This window comes from Carassius auratus, chromosome 23 (genome assembly GCF_003368295.1).
Source record: "Carassius auratus strain Wakin chromosome 23, ASM336829v1, whole genome shotgun sequence".
NCBI classification, from domain to species: domain Eukaryota; kingdom Metazoa; phylum Chordata; class Actinopteri; order Cypriniformes; family Cyprinidae; genus Carassius; species Carassius auratus.
The window spans coordinates 16,049,919-16,075,700 of NC_039265.1; the positions used below are offsets into that span (position 1 = coordinate 16,049,919).

General features: G+C 37.1%; 1 protein-coding gene across 1 annotated transcript in view; it reads right to left on the reverse strand.

Moving 5' to 3' along the window:
* The window catches only part of LOC113041514 (integrin alpha-5-like), a 46,182-nt gene extending 33,431 nt beyond the window's left edge, over positions 1-12,751 (reverse strand). The window contains exon 1 of the mRNA XM_026200104.1: positions 12,330-12,751. Coding sequence (XP_026055889.1) covers positions 12,330-12,526 — 197 coding nt within the window. The 5' untranslated portion in view covers positions 12,527-12,751. The remainder of the gene's footprint in view (positions 1-12,329) is intronic.
* Between the last annotated feature and the right edge of the window lie 13,031 nt (positions 12,752-25,782).

Consider the following 25,782-nt stretch of genomic DNA (forward strand, 5'->3'; position numbering starts at 1 on the left):
AAACTTTTGAACGATAGTGTGAATCTAAACAATTTTTTCCCCTATTTTTTCATCAGTCAAGAGAAAATTATGAGAATGACCATTTAGAAAGGTAATAGCACATTGTTTCTTAAGATCTGACATTCGAAACAAGCTCTCTCAAATGTACCCAAGAGTCAGACAGCCACTCCACAGTCCCTGCTCTTCTAATCTGTGTCTAATTTTCCAAGAGCCGGCATGGATTGGTGCAGTGCCGCCATGACCTCATTGTCTGTAAACTTACTATCATCTTTCCTTTCATTAAGGTTGGTCCATTGAGGGAAGGGGAATGGGGGTGTGGAGGTGTTTGTAAGAGGGCACTAAGGGCATCTCTGGTGGGGGGGTTAAGGTACAGGAAGAGAACACCCTTTCCTGTCCCCAGGGCTGGTCTCAGTCATGCGTTACGAGAGCGTTCCGAGAGCTTCCTCACAAAGGCTGTATTCAGTGAACCCTTCGGTCAGCCATGGAGAATCAAGCACACTTCAGATGGACTGCAGAGATAGAGTCCTATAGGTAGGACCAGATGACCACTTGAGTTGTAAACAGCAGAGCAAGCAGAAGACAAATCATTGACCACATCCTAAATAAGAGGGTTGGATTTTCTCAGCTGTTATTTACAAAAAACAGTGTGTCTGGAGGCAAAGAATTAAAAATTTGAGAGCATTATCATCATCAAGGTCATAAAATGAAGGACGATCGTGTACTATGGAAATGTGTTACATTCTGTTGCCACCAAGTCAAAAAAATCAATTGAAATGGTAGCAATGGGAACACCCTATTAAGAAATTATTAAATATTTTTTTATAATAAAAAAAAAAATCTATATTTTGGTGTAAAATGTTTTTGCCTTGAACTAAAATGAAACCTGAAACTATCAAAATAAAAGCCAATTCGACATATTTCTAAACTGACTTTCAATGTTTTGGGGTTTTCTTCAGTCTTTTCTAAAAAAAAAAAAATGATTATGCTTTGGAAGTCACGCAACAAGATTTGTTGTGCAATGACAGTAAAAGAATTGAATAATTTAATAGGACAGTTTACAAATCCTGCACTGGGAGGAATGCCAGACGAAAAAAGAAAAGGCCTGAACAGTGGATCAATGGATAAATGAGGAGGACATTAAACATAGAAATGTTTGTTGGGGTCACCACATTTCAAGGCCACTACAACTGGAGCACAAACCACACACACACAAAAAGAGCAGACGCTCAATTTGTTTTTATAAGGGGGGGGAACCAAAACAAAGCCTTTTTCCGGCTTGGACAGAGTATCCCATTTTTCCGCCATATGTGTGTATGGACAGAGGGAGTGTCCCAGAGGTGTTATAGAACCCGAGCTGAGGTGTAATATCAATCCCAGATTCCCATGTTGGCTTTCTCCTGGGAATAAGGGAATCTTACAAAATTCCCACTCTCAGCGATAACACCTACAGATAATGTCAAAAAAAAAAATAATTCAAACGTGAACAGGCTGGTCCACCTCAGTTGAACCCCAGCACACTATGAATGAACTCAAGTGCACTAGTCTGATGAAATGTTTGGTTTCTATGATGCATGTGAAACGCGTCTAACAGCTGCAAATTCACTAGCTTTCCCAAGCACTTTCACTCTTCTGCTCGAGTTCCTGGAACGCTGTACACTTACACTACTGCTTTGGCTGACTGCTCACAAGTGTACAGTTACAGTGCAGCTACAATCACCGCACATCTGTTATGATAAATTACACTCATTTCATCTCATTAAGCTTGAGTTCTATCTTGAAAGTCACTGGAAGTTTCCACGTAATTCAAAACCAGGTAACGTTTTAAATATTCATTCATTTAAAATAAAAGAATTACACCACAATGTTTCCGTTTAAGCATGAGAAAGCAAGTAACTTTGAGCCTTTTTGCAAAACAAATAAAAAAACAATTTATGTGGCACACATGTAGGCTACTCTAACATTAAATAATGTACATTCAAATATGCCATTTTGATGCAAAATTATAATATACAAATCTCACTATCAGGAAACTTAGAAACACCAAATTGCTGTAAATAACTGTGTCTTCCGCTTAAAACTCAAGAAACGTAGCCTAAATTGGGCCGTTTTGATAATGATCTGAAAGAACTGTAAATAAGAAACAATTAGCATGTAATGGGGGTTTATCTTATGGGGGGGGGGGGTCTCATCGCTCTTAAATGTCCTTCTTTTCTCCACTAAATGCTTAAATGTTGGGCTAGCATTAGCATAATGATAAGAGCCAGATTGCTCTTGGCTTAGATGCTAGCTTTTGTAACGGCTCCACATAAAATGAGAAAGACTTCAGGAGGCCTTCCAGCAGAACAAATGCCAAAGTGAAGCTAACTTTAATTAAAACAATCTGGCCTTGTACGAGAACAACAGAATGTTGTTTCAATTCTGTTATATGGAGAACAAATGTTGATTTAACTGTTATTAGCATCTGTAAGTAGTTGGTGATCTGAATTATTGCGCAGGTCAGAGGTCATTGCCTTTGGAGGTTGGATTTTTGCAACAGTGGGCCTTCTTTTATATACACTTATGTCTTCCATAAACCTGTGTGACAAATATATATATGAAATACAATGAAAATCAACAGGTTTGATTTTATTTTGGACGCCATTCACTTTTACTCTATGACAAAAACCACCTGAAGCATTCGTCAAAATCATTTCAGAAGTGAAGCCTCAAAAAAATCACCCAGAAACACCAAGTAAAAAGAATCAGCTTGGATTTTACTTTAAGGAAGAAAAGCTATGTTAATTAACACCCCTTATGGTATCTCTGAAGCCCCTTTCACACTGCGATTCTGGAAAATACACGGGTAATGTGTTCCGACAATTGTTCCCGGGTTGCTAGATTTTGCCCTTTTCACACTGCCAGGGATCACCCGGAATGTGTGCGTGCGTGCGTTTACATACAACTCGTTAAAGGTCCCGTAAAGACACATGACATCAGGATGTGACGTGTAATGTACGAGTCGAAAGCGCTAGGCAGGTTAACTTTCACTTAAGCTGGTGAACAATCTCAGTGTCTGCGTGGAAAGTGAGGAAACAACTGATCTCTGCTTCATTACAGTTTGCACTTTTTTTTTGTTTGTTATTGTTTTTGTCGCGAAGGCTGATCTGCCTTTAAAACACCTGGTAAAAGAGTCACGTGATAACGTGCGTCATCCCTACGACACACCCTTTACGGCATTAGTTCTGTTTTTTGTTCAAACAGAGCTCGTTCCGGGACTGAACCTGGCAAATGTAACTAGGTCCCTGGAATTAATCCCGGGACGTGTTTGCGTTCACACAGACGGCGACCCGGCAATGTTCCGGAAATTTTCCGGGTCCAACGTGCAGTGTGAAAGGGGCTTGAGAGAGACGACCACCGACTCCAACCAAGATGCAAACACCATTCTCGGTGTGGCTCTAATTAAGCTAATTGAGTTAGTCTGAATATCTGGCTTGAATATGTTACCACTAAAATGCTAAACTTGCTAGATACTCACCACTGAAGGCAAAGGACGTCTTAAGAGTTAACCCATCGCTTCTGAGGTTTGGTAATCAGACCAGAATTAAAGCTATAAAAATGAATTGGCGCACCACATATATAATCTATTTAAGTTGTGGTGAGAAAACGTCGGGTGAAAGATGCTGATAGCGCAAAACGAATGGCACTAATGGTTAGAGGCCATCAGATGGCAAATGCCTTAATTTCCACCACCTTCTGCTTAAAACATTCTCCCACCCTTTCCACACTTCATTATCGTCCAGCTGTTTAACTTATGTCACTAGAACGCTGTCATAAATGCTTAAGCTTGCCAAGAAACCACACTGGTTGCTAATGAAGGTGCAAGAAAATCACAAGCAGACAAAACACACAAAACCTCCATCTGCCATTATTACATGACTTTGTAAATGGCACAGAAAACTGCATTGAAAAAAAAAGAAACAAGGAATTTTAGGGGAAGCTTTGTATACTACATTAGGCCTTTTTAGCACATTACTGTTTGAAAGTTTAAGGATATTATATTTTAAATTAAAACTTTAATTCAGGTAGGATGCATTAAATGAATCAAAAGTAACAGTAAAGATTTTTTGATTGATATTTTCTATCCATCAAATGTTTCACAGTTTCCACAAAACAAAATCAAACTTGATAAGAAGAAATGTTTATTAATCATGACACTGAAGACTGAAGTAATGGATGCTGAAAATTAAGCTTTGCCAACATGAGCATAGCAAAATTGCTGTTTAAAATAAAACATTTCACAATTTTACTGTATTTTAATTTAAAAAAATCCAGCCTTCCTGAGAATAAGAGACTTGTTTTAAAAATATTCATACAAATCTCACAGTGCCCAAACTTTTGAATGGTGTTGTGTTTCCTATCTTTGTGTGTCAAAAAACAACAATATCAATCAAACTAACTGGATTTCAACATGTGTGCCAAGAACAATTCATTACCATCAGTCACTTCTGTAAGTAACTTTAGTTATTTGTGATTATCCAAGTTTTCCCATGGCCACCAGACATATTAACAAGACTGTAATTCTTAAGACTGATTGCAGTTTGTGGCCTTAGGAACATTTTTGAAACTATGCTCAAACAAAGTTGAACAATTATCAAGCTATTCAGAGGCAAGCAGAATTTGAATGTTGTTATTAGCAAAAATGGTTACAGTGATAGCACACCACGTCCTCCCAGAAAATATGGAGGGGATCCAACACAAAGTGTACACTGTTGCAACTCTCCGACATCAAGAAAAATCCAATGACCTCAATGAACTAACATTTTCAAAATCAAAAGAAAGCCAAAGTGAAATTCAAGGCCCGGACGGTTCGTTTTTGGGTGTTTTCCTTTGCGCGACGCCAGTGAGCATTAACTCAGATGCCAGTCTGTCTCTGCATCGTTAAGCAGCTAAGCGGCTGTGATGGAAGCAGTTAATAATGAGATGGATAAAAGTGGGCCGAAGAAGAACTTTCTCTGTCCCCGTCTGCTCGCTAGACCTGATCTACACGTGCTCTGTTCTGCTGTCTGGGAGTCGCGGCCCAAAGATGATGAACAAAGCAGTGACTGCTGGGTAAGCTGGCACTGGGGGACAACAGCTCACTCACAAAGCTGGTGTGCCAAGAGCCCTGAGGAGAACTGCATAGGAATGGAGGAAAACCAGAAAGCAGTCACTAAATATCCTTGTATTAATACCAACAAATGAAGCTTTGCGCAAGAAAATGAAACGCACTCAGTTTGTGAACTGAACTGAAAACTGAAAATGAATAACGCATTCACTTATAGTCAAACTGTTTCAAAGTTTGCACAATGCATTGGAATGTTGCAAGATGCAACAACCTTTAGTTCCAACAATAAAAAGTCACAGCCTCGTGTAAAAAAACAAAAAAAAAAAAAAACACTTGTGCAATGTCTGCTCCAGTGCTGTGCTGGTCTGGAATAACCGTTAAAACGGCACACATGCCCTCGGCTGTTGATCTGATAAATGCCCCCACCCTGTTTTAAACAGGCAGATTTTAAATGTCACCACAAAATCATTTCCTCCCAAAGGATATGGTTGAAATCAACATCGGTACACCGGGTGCTGAGAGGTCAGCCATATCTAGAGCACTTGGCTGGACTTGCAAAACGCCAGCTCTGCAATACCTGTTATGCCAATTAACGCAATAACTATCAAACCAGAGGGAAGCTGAAGTGAAAGCATAATAACAACATGCCAAAGGGTGCATATTAAAAAAAGTGAAGAGTGGGAATTTTGTTAAATTTGATGTTCATTTTTTTTTGTCTTACACTCAATACACTTTAAAGTGCACTTTTTCCCACTTAAATCTTATGGCTAAATAAAAAAGACACTGAAATTTGTCATATCAAATTCCACACGAAAAAATGTATATCCTTATGTAGTAAAACATCTAATATATTCTTGTAGATTAAACTACAATATTTGTAAGCAAAAATTGTACTTTTGCTTTTTATAAAGTATCCACGCAATTAAGTGTCAGTGCTAAGTCTGAAATTACCATCGTATCCACTAAATGAACTTGGTGTAGATCAGACAATGGCTACCCTTATGAAACAAAAATATATTGCAGTATATTGGAAAATGTAATGTAATATATTAGGCATATATTCTTATATATATTTATTTTTTCCAATATATTGCAATATATTGAAAGCGGCAATCATTTGTATATTTTGCAATATATTATAAAATATATGTACCATCAATATATTATTAAATGTATTCAAATATATAAAATATTAGAAAATAAAAAGGGAAAATAATATATTACAATATATCACAATATATTTTAAGAAATATATTGGTAAATATATTTTCCTTTCGTAAGGGTATGTCCATAATTGCATGCTCTCTGATAAGGCACTTATTTTAAATAAGTAGTTACTTCGTGGCCATTACGAAGTATAGATGCTTGTAGTATGATTGTCATCCAGGTATACCATACTCGCCATGTCTTTGTCATGTGAACTACAGCGACAGTTGAGTTGCTTCAATTGTCATTCACAAATCTTCTCCCATGGCCTCATGGGATAGTAAAGTGTCCGGAAGTAGGAATTCACCCAGGTACTTTTCGCATTTGTTTAATGAATACGGTGAACTTTACTCACATACTGTTTTTTAACCAAATACACAACAGGAAGTAGGTTATTCCATTTCACAAACAGTCATTTTGCTGATTTTAAGTAAGGTTAGGTTGTCCCCTCTTTAATAATGTATAAAAGTTTACACTTCAAAAAGCATACAACCTCTTGTAGGAGAAAACGGTCTGAAAAAAATGCATTAAAGAAAGCACAAACAATGACATTCGACTGCAAGCCACATTTTCATATGTGACGGGACAACAATTTCAACCACCCCATGAAATTTACATAAACACAGACTGTGGTTTTACCTTTTAAATCTCGATACCAAATTGTAACCACAACCCCCGAGAGCTATAATTCACACATGCACACAGACCAGAAAACATCCTATAGCGAGTTGCAACTGTTGGCCGTCGACACCTCTGAGGGAGCTTTCTCAGCATGGAGTCCCATCTTCACACTTGAAAAGAGTAAGAGGGGCCATCAGGAGCAAACAATTAGCATCAATCGCTCACCTTTGCATGCTATGCCTTGCGTCCTTTGTTTGTAATCCTGCAGGCAATAAACAGACCATCTAAATGCTGTCTGATTGGACATTCATTGTCATTGCCAGCCCAGCAGGGGCCTGATAAACCAAAACAGAACAGATCAAGATGATAATGATCTACCCAAAATGTACATCAGGAACAATGGAGATCTGCAATAGTCCAAGCATCAACCCCAGGCCATTGTGGAGCCCAAGGGCAATGCGTCTACAAAGCTGACTGGGTCATTTGTTCTACCGTGATCGAACACATGCCTGTTTTTCCACCACATGTATACCCTTGCACACAAGAGCCTATTATGCGAGCCTGCCAGGTCCAGCGAAGTCATTAAAAGCAGACAACTTGTCAACTGTAAAGACAATCCAACCCACAGTCCCAATCAGCTAAGGTTGCACCCAAATAGTGGACTATAATTTTACAACCGGCCAATCTGATTGACACTTACCATCACAGCCAAATATCATCGGGCCAAAGGAGCTAAACAAGGTTTTATCAAGAACCCAAAAAGCCGAAACATGAATAAATAAATACAGATTTAAGTCACATGGAAAAGTTTCACTACTGAACCGACGCACAAAGGCCTCTATTGTACGGACTCCATGGAAAACACTAGTCGTCGTAGGGAGAACCTGGGTGAAGCCAACGTACACACACCCATCTCCAGCTGGATGCAAGACTACAGACAACACAGTCTAATCCATGGAGGAAGACTGAAAATGATAAATAGCAAATGAAACCCTGGTAGAGCTGAAGTCGATCTCTGTATTTAGCAAAGGCAAACTGAACTCAGGGACAGAGGTAAATATTGATGTAACAATGACCTTCTTAGAGAGAGTAAACTTTGTGAGAATGTTGACCACAGCAGAGGATGATCTACTGTACATAATATCAGGGCCAAACCATCTATGATGTAATTCCAATGTACCATTCTATTCAAGCATACGATACGAGACAATGGGACGTTCTTAAGAACAAATGTCTTCAAAACTTCAAAGATACTGCAACTAATCACAAGGTGCTTTCTACTTAGAGTTTGATAGATGGAAAAATTGAAAATTATCTTAAGAACTTTATTAATTTTGTAAGATTTTTGTGAATCTAGCCCCAGGAGGTCATTATCAGTAAAGTGCCGAAGGTTTTGATAGTCAACGCAACCTGGTAAACCTCAACTTTGTGAATCTTTTGGTAATAAAACAGACAGAGGCAGGTGAGAAAGTTTTTGGTGTTTTTACAGTAATATTCCTGCCATTGTGGCTGTAAATTTGTTGCCTTTGGCCGCGAATGCAGACAGTCCAGCTCCTCGGATTCAACCACAAGCTTCAGACGGTCGCCAACAATCATCAAACACCAAAAACCATCTTTTTGAACATCATAAACACAAAAGGAATTTATGCATAGGAACACGTTATTCTTTGAAAACAACACTTATCATCCGGAGCCACACAAATCCCAGCAGGAACAGAGATGGTGGTGTTCGGTTTCTATTGTTTCTGCAATCCAAACATTTCAAATAAAGCCATTTCGTTTTCTGACATTCAAACCTACATCCAGACCCTGACCTTTACCCTTTCACGGGACGGAGGATCAGCTTCTTATCCAAAGGTAAAGAAGACAGAGTGAGGAATGTGGTGTACATCATTTTTGGAAGTAAAATAACTGTTGGGTTTCTGACAAGAACATACAAGGAGACACTTGCTGCAATAATCAACTAAAATACTTTAGAATCTCCTCAAGTCAAGTTATCAAGTAGGACATCTAGCCATACTTTTTAGGATAAATTAGGTTTATATACCAGACCAGAGGCACATATGTACTGCACTGTTCTTCTCGCAGCATTCAAGAACCATAAATTTCTCTTCCATGTATACAGTTGTAAAGCTCCCTGACACCAAGATCATGAACCCTGTCCTCAGGCAGTTCTCAGTGGTGGTCTGCATACTGGCTAATTCTATAAATGCGTGCCAAAGAGTACTATTTTCCTCAGACTATTAAGGAGTGGACGAGGCCAGGAGTGAATGTTTCGTAAAAGAAGAAAAAAAGAAAGAAAGATTTAGAGAGCTAGAGAATGAGGGAGAAGAACATGCAGGACAGAGAGTTTATACCTGACACCAGATTCTTCATTTTAAGAAAAAGAACACAGAGTCTTCAGACTGCTGGCTGCCGCTGTTCAAATGAAGTTTGGAAGACAGGCTTTTCCATCCCACTTTGACTATGATTTCACTAAAATATACGTAAATCAATCCTCTACTTTTTGAAACTCAGAATAATATGGAGGCACTCCACTGGATCTTAAACTGCTGGAACTTATAACTATGGCATGACGTAATAGAAAGGTCCAAAACTACATATTTTAACTCAGTTTTGGGTTGTCCGACTGATAAGTCAGCTGGCCTGTTTTAAGGAGGCCCTGAATAAATTTGTGTCCTTCAGACCACATTCAGCACTGAATTTCTGAAAAGCATTGTAAACCAACGAAAAGGTAGAAAACATTGTCTCCAGTCGTACATACAATCTAATTAGGTTCACAATGCTTTTGGGAAATACATCCCAGACCTGGTTCTAAGGGGGTTTTCCATAAAATACATGTTTTTGTGCTTAAAAAGATGAAATACTGTGTCAAAGATGTTCATCTAAATGTGTACATATGCTAACAGTTAAAAAAATATTTAAACCCAAAAATGCACAGCCATTCAATAGGGTAACGGTCAAAAATTCAACAAATATAGCACACGGCTAAAATATAATGCCATAAATTCAATTTAGTGAACGTGTATGTTTTGATAGCACTCATATTTTAGAGAGGATCTAAGATAAAATGATTCCTAAATTACTTGAACAAAATTAACTTCAAAACTTAAAAAAAAAAAATTATAATAATTTATAAAAAATATGATTAATGAATGAAACACACAAGACCAGTTAGTCAATTTCGGTAGCCCATAGACAGCTAATGGTCGACATACAACTCTGGAAAATTAAGAAATACACATTCTATCGAACGCCTGGAAAGAAAACTCTTGATATTGTAACATTCTTTCACGCTTTCACTCAGCCTCCAGTTTGAGGCCCATCCATCCTCCTCTACGACGACAACGACATCTCGGGAGTGAAAAGTTCAGATGAAGTCATCATTGAGAGAGCTGCCTCTTGCCATGACTTCACTGTTCATAAGAATGAGGCCAAGATGCCGTGTAGGAGTCTGGGGGCGTACGGTCTAGAGTATTAGACTGAAAGCACAGGGTAAGGAGTTGAAATACCATGCCGAATTACATCATCATAGACCCAGAACGGAGAAACACACGCTTATAGGTGCGCACACACTCCTCTGACTCATTCCACCATGCGTCATGCACCAAATCATCCGCCGCTTCTGAATCTCATCTTTGCCAGACACATCATGGCAGACTAAAACAATAGCTGGAGGGTCTGCCTTAGAGAAAATAAGCAAAGAAAGACAATAAGAGACTAAAGTGAGAGGAATGGAGAAGTCTCCCTGAAAAAACACCCTAAAGAAACCAGATCCAGCATGAGCCCACTCTGACTAAAGCCCCTCTACAGCTGCGCACGGCCAGACACAGTCCAGCAGACAAACACAGATGGAGATGGCTGATTGTGGCGTGTTCTAGTCAGGGCATGCGTGAGTTGATTAGAACTGCAATCATACCTCTGAACAGTGCCGCACAGCTGTCTGCAGCTTGAAAAGAGAGTAATGCAGCCAAAGGGCAGGGAAACCCAGCAGGTCAGCATTATGATTGAATGGCATGCCTCCTATTTCCCCTTAGATTTATAACCTCGTGTCCACGGAGATCATATCTACAGGTGGAAGGTGATCATGTGGTCTTGCAATCAAAGCTAGATTACATTTACGATAACTGCTGCTCCATTCAACAACAATCTCCATTCAAAGCTGTGCCAAAGCCAGACTGCAGGTATTTGGGCTACATATAAAATCATTTATGCGTCACATTGGCTTAGCATTACTATTCAGTATGCAAGCACTTAAATGGACAGTTCATTCAAAATTCTGTCATAATTTACTTGCATGACCTTATTTTCCTTGTGGATAACAAAAAAGTTATTCCTAAAAATATGTTTGGTTTTTTTTTCCATACACTGGAAGATGGTAGAAAATGTTGATTTGGACTCCTTTAGCTTTCATTGTATAAACAAAACCAGTTTAAACACTCTTCATAATATCTTTATGTTCCACAGAAGAATGTCTTAGAGGTTTCCACCCACATGATTAAATGATGATTTTCTTTCATAATTATAATAACAGGATATCTATAAACTCACGATATCAGCCAAGCAATGAAGCATCGCTTATGATCAGTCTTTGACCCTCAAAACATGCATTCTGTGACTTATCTACATCATTGAAAAAGTTCAGGTTTTTCCCAAGGGTTACTCATAATCTAGCAAAGTTCATCTCTGAATGGTTGGAGATTCTCCTGTTAGATGAAGGTTTAAGTGACCATAACACATGCAATCAGGGATAATTATGGGGGGCAATCTTCATTCCCCTTTAGGAGAGCTGGTACCTTACTATGACATCATTAACTCTAGTCAATTCCTATTTATAGTAAAACCACCAGCGATGCCGCCGACAGAGGCATTGTCATCCCCTCACATCTAAACATGCACACAAACTTTAGGCTTGTGGTAAACAAACAGAAAACCATACTGTGGTGATATGCTTTGATCTGAATGGTATTGCACAGACTGGGCTGAGATTGTAAACAACAGTTGGGGGATACCCCTGGTTTCATTGCCCCAGAGTACATTAGAGACCCCTGGTTAAAAAACTTGGCTAGTCTTCCTTCATTACTTTCTCAGATTTTAATGATAGTAACCCTTCATACTATGGAACTGTACTTCATACTGTGGTAAAACTCTATTTTGAGGTCAGAGAGGTGTTTCACTACATTAGCATTTCTATGATAAAAATGCATATGGTAAAAACTTACATCGAAACAGTCATATCAGGATAAACAGAGAGGACAAACACACCAATATGTGCCATTTAACGTTATTAAACAGCATTTACATTGCCTGTAATTAAATAACTGTATATTGGTGTACTTGGTCTAGTTGTTGGACTTTTCTTTGAATGCACGCCAAGCCTTTTTAATTTCAATATATAAAATCAGAGAAAGAAACCTACCTTGAGTCAGTCATGTAAAAGTCCACCGAGTACCCGAAGTAGCTACCGTCTGGTCCTGTATACACCGCTGGGTTCTCCACATCCAAGTTGAAGGCAACAGACAAAGGTAGAAGAATCAACAGTGAAAGTCCCATTGAAAAGCAGCTCGGCTTGTGTGAAGACGCTGAAGTCTTTGGACGGTGCCTTTTGCAGCCCATGGTAATCGATATGTCACAATCCACTTCTTTATTAAACTTCTTTCAGAACAAAAGAGGGCACTTGAGCGGAATTCTCCTGAAGATGCTTCCTTACGCACAGCGCATGCCTCAGTGAAGCGTATCAGTCTGCTCCTTATTTTTCCAAGCGCTCTGGTACCGCGCCTCCGTCTATCTGTCCCCTTCTCTCCTTTCTGCGTCCTCCCTCCAGCTTAATTGAAGAGGGTATTAGGAGGAGGTTCAGTTCTTCCACTCGTGACAAACTCCCATAGAGGTGGAGCTTAAGAGCACAGTTCACAAAGTGGAGAAAAATGAGCGGTACAACAGAGTTAGATAACTTAATCAAATGAGTAGACGTACGTTGAATTTTTTAATTATTGCATTTTACATTTTTGAAAGCTGATATTTAAATTTTATTAAGTTTATTAAAAAACGTATAATTACATTTAAAATTTAGTATTCTAATAATTATGTTCAATGATACACTGTGCCATTTAAAGCTAAATTAAATAAATAAATAAACAAACAAATAAATAGGAAAAAAAACGAAGAGACACTTACTTGTCCTTGTAGATTTCATATCCTGAAAGGAAGATGTCATGACAGTTTTTACTTATGGTTTTAGTGGGCCTACATAATTTAATGGTTTGATGTACGGTATAAGAACGCATCATTAAGAGTTATCTACGGATAAAATATAGTAATGTTCACTAAAATTAAAAAATAATAATAACATAGCTTAGAAGAAAAAAAAAAGTAGAACATGTGTGACCTGTTCAACAGTTTATCTGTCCACTTGAAGGACTTTTTGCATGGTGGTCAAAGATAACTGAATGAATGATTAACCTTTTAAACAATGAAAGAGCTGTTTTCAAAGTGCGTTATCCTCCAAAAAACGATCTCCAAACTTGTTGCCTTCAACATGAACCTTCTCAGCATCGAGATATAGACGCTAAATGCTGATAAAGCTTGCCAAGAAAACCATCCCTGATTTGGAGCAATACTATAAATTCCACGTGTAGGTATTAGACTATGAGTCCGTTTTAATTTGGAGAAATGTTGTTTATGATACACAAGCCTGTACACTGAGCAATCTCCATTTATAGATCTGACACAGTCAAGAGACGCACGGAGCTGGGAAACTGCGCGTCTCTGAGCTGTAAAAAGCCACCACACCGACTGGAATTAGATTGTGTTGTTTTAGTTGATTCAGCCTCTGCCCAAGGGATTGAAATGGGGAGCCAAATTTGGCTGTGTGGCTTCAGGGAACTCTCAGTGAGAAGCCTTCTATTTGGGAAAGTAGGGTGTGAAGGGGGAGCTCACAGCTGTCGGACCACAGCCACACCACTTTTAACCAAACTTTTCGTCTTGTTTAAATTCTGACCGACCACAAAATGTTATTAACTTCATCCTAACGAGATTTAGTTCGTGAACGAATCTTTCCATTGAATCCAACATATAAATGAAGCACAAAGTGAATCCTAACGTTTCGTTCATGAAAGCGATGCTCTGTACAACTCACCGAATCAACTAAGAATCTCGTTCTAATACGCACAAACCACACATGAACATATGTGGTTTCAATAAAAATATTTTAATAGAACGGAAAACCACTCCTTTGATTATTGTTTCATTAAATATCGCGTTATTGAAATGTTTAGATCATGTAAAATGCCACGCTGATGGGAATGACGTGATAATTGCGGAAAGGCGCAAAGAAAGAACCACTGAACCGGAAGTTCGAAATGATTCTTTTCGCTCGGAAAAAAAGATACTCACACTTCTCGTCACTAATTTAAAAGCGTTATCAAATTAGACTGGCCAAAGTATTCCTAAAATCTGAGTGCGTGAAATGTTGGCGATCGCGAAAAAAAAAAATCTTTAAATTAGACTGTGTGACGCCTATGATCCAGTGCTTGATGTAACGCGTCATCAATGCATTTTTAAAGTCATTGTTGTGTAAAAGCATCAAACTGGCATTACAAAAAGAAGGTTCAGAAATAAATATTTTGTTTGATAAAATGTATTACATATAGCCTACTCTTTTGGACCATGTGAGTAAATGATGACAGAACTGTCATTTTTGGTTGGGCGAACTGTTACTTTAATAATTTATTTTCTTAACTTTATTATTATTACTATGAAAATTTGAAATTATTTCTTTAATGAAATTATACTCTAAATAATAAACTAAAACTGCCAGTAGGTGGTGGTAAATGTCTTAAGTCATGGAGTCATTTATTCATTCATTTGATTCGTTCAAATGTTTGATTCATTCAGGAGTGAAGTAAATGGTTCTTTATGAATGGTCCATTGAATCATTGGGCTTGTTCGACTTTAAAACATTGAATCATTGGGCTTGTTCGACTTGAAAACAGACAACATTGTGTCTAAAATAACAATATTGACTTATTAATGAACTGTTGTATAAGATGAGTATCACATTGGCACTGCTGTGATGTTGCACTTAGCCGACTTCTCGTGTGATATTTCTTAACTATGTGATGTAAATATGAGATGCAATCTCAAATGGGCGTTTGCCCCATCTTGAATTTTAGGGACATTTTATAGGCTCCATCACACAGTAAGTTGCCTCTAATCATCAATCGACTGTAAATCAAATGGCAGATGATCCACATAGGTCTGGGAGCCCCCTAGATTAAAGCAAGTGCTTTAAATGTGTTAATAATTTTAAAGCGTTATTTTTCTCCATAATTAATCTAATTAACACGTTAAATGTAGCCTAATGGTTTAACGGTAAAATATTTTTTTCTTAAGAAATTACTCTTAAATTAGCCTATACCTCCTGTAATTTGGGTTTATGTCGTTCTTCACTTTTTTACACATACTTGATTTCCATAAAACAAGCCATAAAACATGCAGATTTACTGATGCAGAGTTATACTTACATATACAAATGTATACATGTATCCTGCTGACACTATAAGGGTCAAAAGTTTGAGGACCTCTGAGAGACTTCGGCATATACAGTTTAGAGAGCGATAAATGGTTACATGATCATGCTGTCTGGGAGTCAGCCCTCCTACTCCAGAAGGATTTCCTTCCTATTACCTGAGAGACTGTAAATTCTTGACACTAAACACATTATGTCTGCTGTGCACCTCATCATCTGGCACCTTGAAGAGAATGAATGGTGTACATTTCACAAATCACAGAACAAAGCATCCAGAGAAACACAAAAGGAAAGCCTTATATATAATGTAAGGGAGTCATTTTGAAACCATTCCATGAGAGACCTTTGTACATATCTGGTATTGCAAATGTTGAGTTGGAATAATAGAGAAGGATTAGGTAATGGGGCTGGATGTGGGACAGTTATTTTTTTTCATAGGCTCTGCAAAGGGATGCTACATCTGTATTGCTTGGATGTTGTCATACATGGAGGGTCATTAACAAGTTTTGCAATCCATATGGCTTGCTAGATACAGTGTCCCACAAAAGAAAGAAGGACGTACAGATTTCAAATGACATGAATGCAAATAAATAATGACAGAATTTTAATTTTTGATGGAACTATGCAGCACCTGAAAATAGTCCCAGCTAGTTTGTGTAGTTGCAGCAATAGCAGAGTCGCTGGTCCCTATTTTCAGCTGCTGCGTAATATCATTTTGCCTGCTGCGCCCATAGTACGGCAGCAAAATTCCTTTATTATTACACTGGAATGAGAATATAGTTCCTAGCCATATCAGTCTAGAAAATTGCAACTTTTCATTTTCTGTCGGTCTTAGTACACAATGTAACTAAAAAAGAGTCAAGTTTTAAATGGGAAAAATATCGAAACTCTTTGGTCATTTTTGAGTGAGATGCTAACGGTCTAATCAGATTCATTGATCTATGCTAAGCTAAGTTAAAGTGCTACTGCCAGACCCAGAGATCGGCTGAATGGATTCGACAACAGTAAAACTCAATTGTATAACTCCTGGGGAGTTGGAAAATGAGCCCATTGTCAAAAAAGTGTAGTGTTCACCCACATAATGAGTGTAGTGTACATAAAGAGACTAAGTGTGTCTGTAAAGAAAGTGATAGCTTACTATTTGGTATCCAAATGACTTTTGAAGGAAATTTGCTGTCCTTGGCTTTTCCATTCTGAGTCAAGGGGTTTGTCATGGATGACTGGAGTCTGGAGAACATTCAAGTCGTCTTTGAGTTTAGACACATTACAAATGAGTCTTTCGTCTGTGTGTCACCATCTCTTGTGGTTTGTCACACTACTGAAAAAAGCACTTCTATTTAAAACTATATCTGACAGCATTTTAGCACTGAATTTTAATTGTAATCACACACAAAAAGCTTTCTGGAAACATTAGGTTAAGATCCCTTGCTAGGTTTTAAGCAGAAAAAAACAAATTTATTTCATACTTCACTTCAAAAACAAACGTGTTTCCTATACAATACTGTTTTACAATATGGCTTTTAAATACACTGTATATTTGGTTCAGCTTTTACTTGGACAGATTTGTAGGTGGGGGACTTACATGCTTGAATTGTGACTTCACAAATGCTGCCATGGCAACCAACAGTGAACACAACAAAAATAGTGTGAGTGGCGCATGCTGTACTTCAAACAGCTGGTGGGCTGTTTTAAGACAGAGCTATACTGTAAATATTATACATACTCATATTAATTTGCATTTATAGATATATCTGCACAGGTGTTATATTCACATGATACCAAATGCACATGTCCTTCACTTCAAGGCCTTCATGCATAATTGCTTTAAAGCTCACTTAACATTGTGAAGTTCAGTTTCATTTGTTGATCCTAACATGTATTTTACTTAGACTGAATATGTGCAGTTTTTTAAAGAAAGTTTAAAATAAATTCAACTGCAAGTTGCAAGTTAGTCTTTTCTTGCCCCATAGATTTCTATAGTAAATGCATTACTTTATAATTAAAATTTCTTTATTTACAGAATGGTGGGTGTCAAATATTTTTTTATAATTGACAGCTTCCTCATAACTTGAATTAAAGCCTAAACATGCCATAAATGTATCATTTGATTCGTTATAAAATGTAAGAACAAAGCAAATGTGAAAAAGACAGAACGTCTCATGTCCTCAGATGTTTGAACTTCAAAAGTGAGAACAAGAAACTGAGATGCTTTTACCTTCATACTAGATTAGTCTTATGTAGTAGTAATTTGATTTTAAAACAAGAGAAGGCTGTTTCTTTGTTTTCTGAGAGAGTGAAGTTATGTTCAAATGTGTGTTGGCAGTATGCCTTAATCTGGCAATCTCTTATCAAGCTCTAAATACACAATCAAGTGCTCTCTTTTTCTTTCTCCCTCTCTGTCACACACCCCTTTACCTAACTTCAGAAAGCTGATATGCATTACACGGACAGGAAATGCCTCCAATGTAAATACCTGCCTTCACTTCCTGCTACTTCCACTTATCGCCTTTCTCATGTAAAAGACGTTTTCCTTTGAAAGGGAGGAAGTCTGATAAATGCTAACTAACCCGTTACATTATGAGAGTTAGTAGACAGAGTTTAAGGAATGGGATTTTGGCTAGTGGGAGGGTTGGGCTTTCCATTGTACTTGAGAAACAGAGCACAACTGACTTGATCTATATAATTCTAGTGATTTTAAAAAAAAATATATTATTTGTGACAAGAGTCAATATTTGAACAAACCCCAAAACAGGATTTTTTTACTTTATATCATAGGTAGCTTTGGGACCAATTCCCACTGTTGCTTATTAGCATGCCTTTTGTAAGCACATTGGCTGTTTGTCAGTACTTATAAAGCACACATTTTACGTCCCTAATCCTACCCAATACCTAAACTTAACAAGTACCTTACTAACTATTAATAAGCAGTAAATAGGAAGTTTATTGAGGAAAAAGTCAAATGGTTTGTTAATAGTGAGACATGGACCTTAAAATAAAGTGTGACCATAGCATAAATCATTTGTACTACATAAAATATATCTCAAATCATGCAATTTATTGGGAATAGGTGTGTTATTAATCAAAGCGATCAAACTTTGGGTTTAAAAAAATCGTCTAGACCTATACAAATACATTAAGGGATGTTGTTGGTGGCCTTTTCATCTTTTTTTTTTTTAAAGAACTCGCATTCAGAACATGTCAAAATTGTTTCATTTTAATGAATGAGAATCTCATGTTATGACCGAGAAACAGTTCTGTTTCCTTTCTTTTCTTCTTTCTTTGATTTGTCTGTGATAAAGTTGAGCGTATGTGGCAGACGGTGCTCTGATCTCCATTTTTTGATGTTGAGTTTGTGATGTTTGGACCTCCTTCAGCTTCTCTGAGTAACTTGCTCCAGAGTTACATTGCTCTTCAAAGACTCATTAGAATTATGTCCTCCTGGAGAAACATCGCAGACTCCATAAATTCTCCCACTGTGTAATTTCATTACTCTGCTCTAGATCTCTAGAAGGTCACCAAAATCGTTGTTGTTTTCTCACTGTTGATAGGTACAGTGACAAACACGGTCTTGCATGTTGCTTTGGTACTAAAAGATCATCAGCCAAGAAAAGTAATTTGAGAAACCAAGATGTAGAGAAATTCAGAGCTGGCTCCTTAAGTCATATTTTCATTTCTAACTAAACATTTTCCCCCCAAGTGTTATTATTGAATTACCTCATTACATTACAGGCTAGGGCAGTTGATCTCAATTGGATTTGCTTTAGAATTTACATTTTGCATTAGACAGAAACAATGAACACAGCATCAAAAGTGCATGCACAAGTAAACAAAACTTCTTAAAATTTGAATATGCAAAATTACTAACATAACATTTGATTCACATACATGCGTCCATACTCAGAAGAATAGATGAGTGGGTCTTATGGTTATATTTGTTCCTGAACAACAAAACTTAAGTCTAAAGTCGCTGGGGTATATTTGTAGCAATAGCCAAAAATACATTGTATGGGTCAGAATTATTGTTTTTTTTTAATGTTAAAAATCATTAGGATATTAAATAAAGATCACATCCCTTGAAGATATTTTGTGAATTTTATACTGTAAATATATAAAAACTTATTTTTTTAATTAGTAATATGCATTGCTAAGAACTTAATTTGGACAACTTTAAAGGTGATTTTCTCAATATTTAGATTTTTTTTTTTTTTTTGCACCCTCAGATTTTCAATTATTTGTATCTCGACCAAATATGATCCTATCCTAACAAACCATACATCAATGGAAAGTTTATTTACTCAGCTGGCAGATATTGTATAAAATTGACCCTTATGACTGGTTTTGTGGTCCAGGTTCTCATATATGCTTTGTTTCATATTATTATTTGCATTTAGCTTTGGTTTTTCCCTGTTATTTTTAATACCCACCAGTTGAAAAGCATATCATATTGAGAAAATATTGAGTTTGTTATTTTTTATTTAATTTTATTTAATTGCATATTATACCATGATTTTAATTGAGCTCGGGTGAATTCGGTTCACCTGACTGAGATTTATTTTATTGAAAACAGAAAAGAATATTCTTCATTCAGTGAAAAATGAAGCCCCTGTGGTTACATTTGTCCCAAGAGTTGGGGTGAAGTTCATATGGTGTAAATTTAGAATACAGAAAATGCAGTGTTACATATGGCTGACCCCATACTCTATAACTCTCATCTGTTGTGTTTAAAGTTTCACTGCGCTATTTTTGTTGCCAAACACAGTCTGTAACCGTGGCACTACAGGAAACCGCTCTGAGATGACATTAAAGTGTTCATTGTTTAGAAACGTTCTTTAAAGAGCCACAAAATGGTTCACGCGTGCTTGTGTTTAATGCACATCCACTAGGATCCCACACTGAGACATGAGGCATAGTATTCTGCATTGAACCCTAGCTCAAAGTTCACCAGGCAACTAATGAGCCACATAAACATCCCACCATGCCATTTACAGCACACATATGTTGCATTATCGTAAGATCAGATGTCATCCATAGGAATCTTTTTTTTTTCAGCTTAGTGTTAGTCAATGAAAATTCACTTTTAAAGGCTACATCATGTGATGGTTTTACCATTCAAGTATGGTTACAAATTTCCAGTCTCCCATTTTGACTTGTTTGGCTTGTTTAGGAATCACATAAAATGTGACACCATTTCACAGAAGAGGTACAGGACATTGGTCCGAGTCAGCAGCCGAGTGGGTATGTTGACAGAGAGTGCAAAAAGATCTATGTGAAGGCCTTCAGGGTCACCTAAAATCCACATGACAGCAGAGGTGAGCACGTTTAGAGCAAACATTTGAGTTAACGTCAGTTTAACATAAACTAATGCATCTTGAGCTCTGTTTCCAATCCCAATGAGCTGCCTATAAACCGCATCATGGGTAAGCCCCTGATGCGCAGTTTTTTAAAAAGGCAACTTCACTTAACTTGCACAATAAATCATTCAGTTTGCATATATACATGCTGATTTAAAACAATTTATCATAGATCATGACGAAGGCCATGCCAAAATACACTGCACAACAGGGAATAAACAATTCAAGGTGGAGTTCAAAGTGAGAGAAAAATATTTTTTTTAAACAAATGAATGCTTTTAATTAGCAAGGATACATTAAACTGATAAACATTAATGATGTTACAAGAGATTTCCATGTTCAAATAAATGCTGTTCTTTTGAACATTCTAATCATCAAATAATTAAGCAACATCAAAAATATTAAGCAGCACAACTGTTTTCAACTCTAATAATAAAAAATGTGACACTGAAGACTGGAGTATTTGCCACAGAAAATTCAGCTTTGCCAAAATATAAATAAATTACATTCTAAAATGTATTAAAACAGAAAGCGGTTATTTAAAGTTGTAATAATATTTCACAATTTTGCTGTTTTAAATGCAGCCTTGGTGAGTATTGAAAAAAAAAAAACTCACCAACCCCTATAGTGTATGTATTTGAGTCGTATTTATATTAATTCTACAATGTGCCAAAAAGCAGTTAAGTGTAATTAAAATGGACTTTGTTACTGTATGTTTTAATGCTTAGAGTTGTCAGCTTAGCAACATGCTAATCACAAACTCTATTTGAATCGCTTTCATGTTGTTGAGTCTCCCAAAATTCAGCTCACTAGGTTTTGGACCAGAGCTTTGTTTTTTAGGCTCAAGGTTCATTTAATGTTTGGTTTTCTCTTTAAGCGAAAAAACGAGAGCATACGAGACAAAATCTCTGTTGATCTCATAACGATCTCTGGTCACTTGCTAATGAGCTCCTTTGAATTTGTGCAACTGAGACAAACACTTAATGACATAGTTGGCATTTTCCAAATTCTTACTTTGAATGGTTTGGAACAAAACAAACATACTTAACTGGATTCTAATAATCCTTTATTTTTTATATTAAATGGTGTCTCTTCTACCTGCCATGTAATATAGTATTTATAGTATTTATTTTAGAGTAACAGTGGCCCTCTGACCCTCTTCTGTGTTTTCTCATTGGGTTAAACCAAGTTGGAGGCAGGCATGAGGCCCAGCGGGGAAAAAATATGGGTAAGTGTGTTTGTGTGGGTGAGTATGTGTGTCCAGGGGTCCTGAGCTCAGAACAGACAGGCAGTAAATCAGGCTTTTAGGGGGATGCCACAGGGGAACGCTGTTCCCTCTGTCTTGAACCCCCAACACACATAATCACGCACACATAAATAAACACAGATCACCGCTGCAGTCATTCCATGTCCATGGGCTTCTAAAGTTTGAAGTATTATACTCAAAAGAATGGCTAGCTGTGGTCCAAAAATCTTTCCAAAATCAATTAATTCCCATTCAGTGTCCTCAGAATTAAAATGCCATGTGTGGCATTTTAAAATGTGGTTAGGTTAAACTAACTGATTTTAACACGTTAATAAACTTAAAATACTATGAAAAATTGTAACGAGTCATTTCCACAACTTCTCACATGATGTAGTGTTTAGTGTTCGGTTTTGTAATGGAAATGACAATTGCGTAAATGGTTTTCCTCATATTAATGACTGCATTAAGACTAATTTTATAGCTAACAGACACAGGGGCTATTAAAAAATATTTCCACCATTTTTGCATGATTCAACCAATTATTATTAGAAGTTTTGAACCAAATTTTATTATAGTTGCAGAAATGTTGCTGTGGGATTATCGTAATTTGTGCAAAAATTCAAAGTTAACTTTGAAATGGTTTATAAACTTTGATGTTATATTTTGATATTCATAGTTCAAGACTAAATACTTGGGTCGGGGACAAGGGTAAAACAATCAAATTCTGTGATATTTCAACCTTAAACTGAATACTATCAAAACTGGAGCCCGCTGATAGGTCACAGCCTCTGTGTGTTGCTTTTGGCTCTGAAACATTCTTTAATGCTCTGTATCGTATTGTTCCTTGCATCCTGTGCAGCCATAGTTCTGCCATTTTTGGTGAGCGAGATTGTTGGCACTCACATAAGAAGGTCACCACAGTCCTTGAGCATCATCGCAGCCCAACTGCAATGAAACACGGTGTTCTCTGGAGTGACTCACAGCATTTTCTAATAGCCTTATAACTCTGACTCTCAGAATATGACAGAGCCTTCCTTATAAGACTATGCTCACAATAAAACAGGGTGACATACAACAGAGTCCCTAATATAGAAGGCAGGTTTTGATTAGAATATTTGCATATCTGTATGGTGGAGAGGACCGTTTATTCTGTTAGTCACTTGTAGGACATCATCCCTTCTCTAAGAACAGTTGTTTTGAATATGACACCATTTAGGGGGCATCTCAGAGAAGCATTTGAGTGGCTGTTTTAAAACACTGAGGGCAGGGCTGATGGAGCACGGTTTACACTTCTTCTTTTTTTGCAGGGTCAGGTTTCTGTGAAAATATACCACAGTTGTCTTCACAAACAAACTTGGGGCAGGGTGATATCTTTTAATGGAGAAGTCCAAAGCATGCTGACCATTGGATTTGCACTGGTAACTTGAGATATTCTGACCATTAATAATGCCAGTTCATTTTCCATTTGTTAAGGCAACTCCACCTGTTAGGATGACCTTAAATTCCTTTCACTCATGCAATTTATAAGATAACTGTCAACAGCTGGGGTTGTTCCGAATACATGATGTTTAACCAAAATGCATAATGTACTGTATAACAAGGACTAAATAAGAGTTATTTTGATCATTTAATAAAAGCGTTTTCTACATTAACATTATCAGTAAACATTTTGAGCAGCATTTATCAAATCATACAGTAAAAACTGTAACGTTGTGAAATATTATTACAATTTCAAATAACCGTTTCTATATGAATAAATTGTAAAATGTAATTTATTCCTGCGATGACAAGCTGATGTTTTTACATTATTATATAAATATATATGTATACTTGATCAATAGCATTCAAACTAAGCTTATGTTTACATATTATATATAAACTATGTGTTTTTATCATATATATATATATATATATATATATATATATATATATATATATATATATATGTGTGTGTGTGTGTGTGTGTGTGTGTGTGTGTGTGTGTGTGTATTTTACTTTATTTCTCCGTTGTGATCTGTCATCTTTTCATTATCATTAGTGATTATTACTGTCTGTTAGACCCAACAAAGGGTTGACCAAGCAAGTCTTGCTGATGAAGTCTCCTTGTGGTGAAACTTTGTGTGTGGACCATTTATGGTGTTAAATCCGGACTATATGTTACAGGAACAATCCATCACTTCCTGCTATTGTGTAAAAGAATGTTGCTATGTTTTTGGTTTGTTTGGAGAGTCTGATGCATCTCCAGCTCTTACAATAAAAAACATATTCCATGGTGCATTGTTGAAAAGTCTGGTGCAGTACATGAATTACAGTTTTGAACAGCATGGGGTGAAGCTTGTTTATGACTGCCTGTCCGTCAACTTATGTGCTTCAGTCTTTGTTTAAAAGCTACTCCGATATCACCCCCATATTTCCATTCTGAATGTTTTTTGACCGTTTCTCATGACACACGGCTTTGCTCTACAGCTCAGTGGATTGCCACTGGGACTCTGACACTACACAGCACATTAAGATGCATGCAGACATCTGCTACTGTGAGAGTCTCATCTGCTCATCCTCATGTTTCCCAGAAGAAGGGCTGGGATTCAGACGGGATTGTTTGTGGCAGATCGGACAGAGGAAATGCATGGTATGCCACGTTAAAATAAAACAACATTCTGATAAATGTGTTTAGCCATAGACAGGCAGCTGGAGAATTATGTGACAGTTGCATTTCCTGCTGACTCTATGTGTGTTGTTTCTTTAACACTGTGGCATGTGCTGCTCTACTCTACCAATTTTGTCTTTTAGTGTTTCTGCTACACTGGAACACCCAAGAAGAATGAGACCAACCATTCAGTTAAATACAACTCAATCCAACAAATCACCCAAAGTCACCACAGGAAATATATTTTATATAGATAAAATTGATATTGTTTATTATATTTATTAAAATTACTTATAATTATCAAATGACATTCATTCATTCAATTACATTTACTTTAAACTAATTTTGTCTTACATTTTCTACAGACCCTAGTTTGAAAAAAAAAAATAATAATCCCATAATGAATACTAAATCTATGGAAATAACCAGGGCTTTTCACACCAGGTCACTTTGAATGCCCCCTTTAAGTGTATTTGACATCAGCGCGTCGAAATAAACAAGACCCGCTGATAGCAAGTGAGAATCCTTCACAGGTACTTTAGAGATAAACCCAAAACCATAGGGAGAGCACAAGGATGAGAAGACATGATACCTTCTCAGGCCTTTAAAACTTAATTCCTTCCTTTTATAGAGAACTGTAACAGCACAAACCATGAACAAAGAACAAGACACAGGCTTCCTCAGTTTTGTGCCAACTGAGGCCTATCTGTGTAACAGGGGTTCCATTAGCAGCTAATGTAAACTGAGCAAGAACAAGAGCAGTTTCTAATGCACTACAAAATAGCTTCAGATGATTTGCTTAGGCGAGAAAGCTGTTTTTGTGTTAGATATTGCATTCTTCTTTAGCATGTAAACATACAGAGGCTATAAAAAAGGTTATTATGCTGTACGACTATTTACATGTGCAATTTTGTGAGTGTTTGTTTTTAAATTATTGTAAACTCACTGCGTGCCGTGTGTGTAATCCACCATATTGTGAATCACCATAGTATATTTTTATTGCCAAACATAATCTTCATATGAAAAGTCTCATGCAAACAGATCTCTATTTGTGACTACAGGATGTGAGGCATCTATTCTTATGTGAATCAACTCATCGTC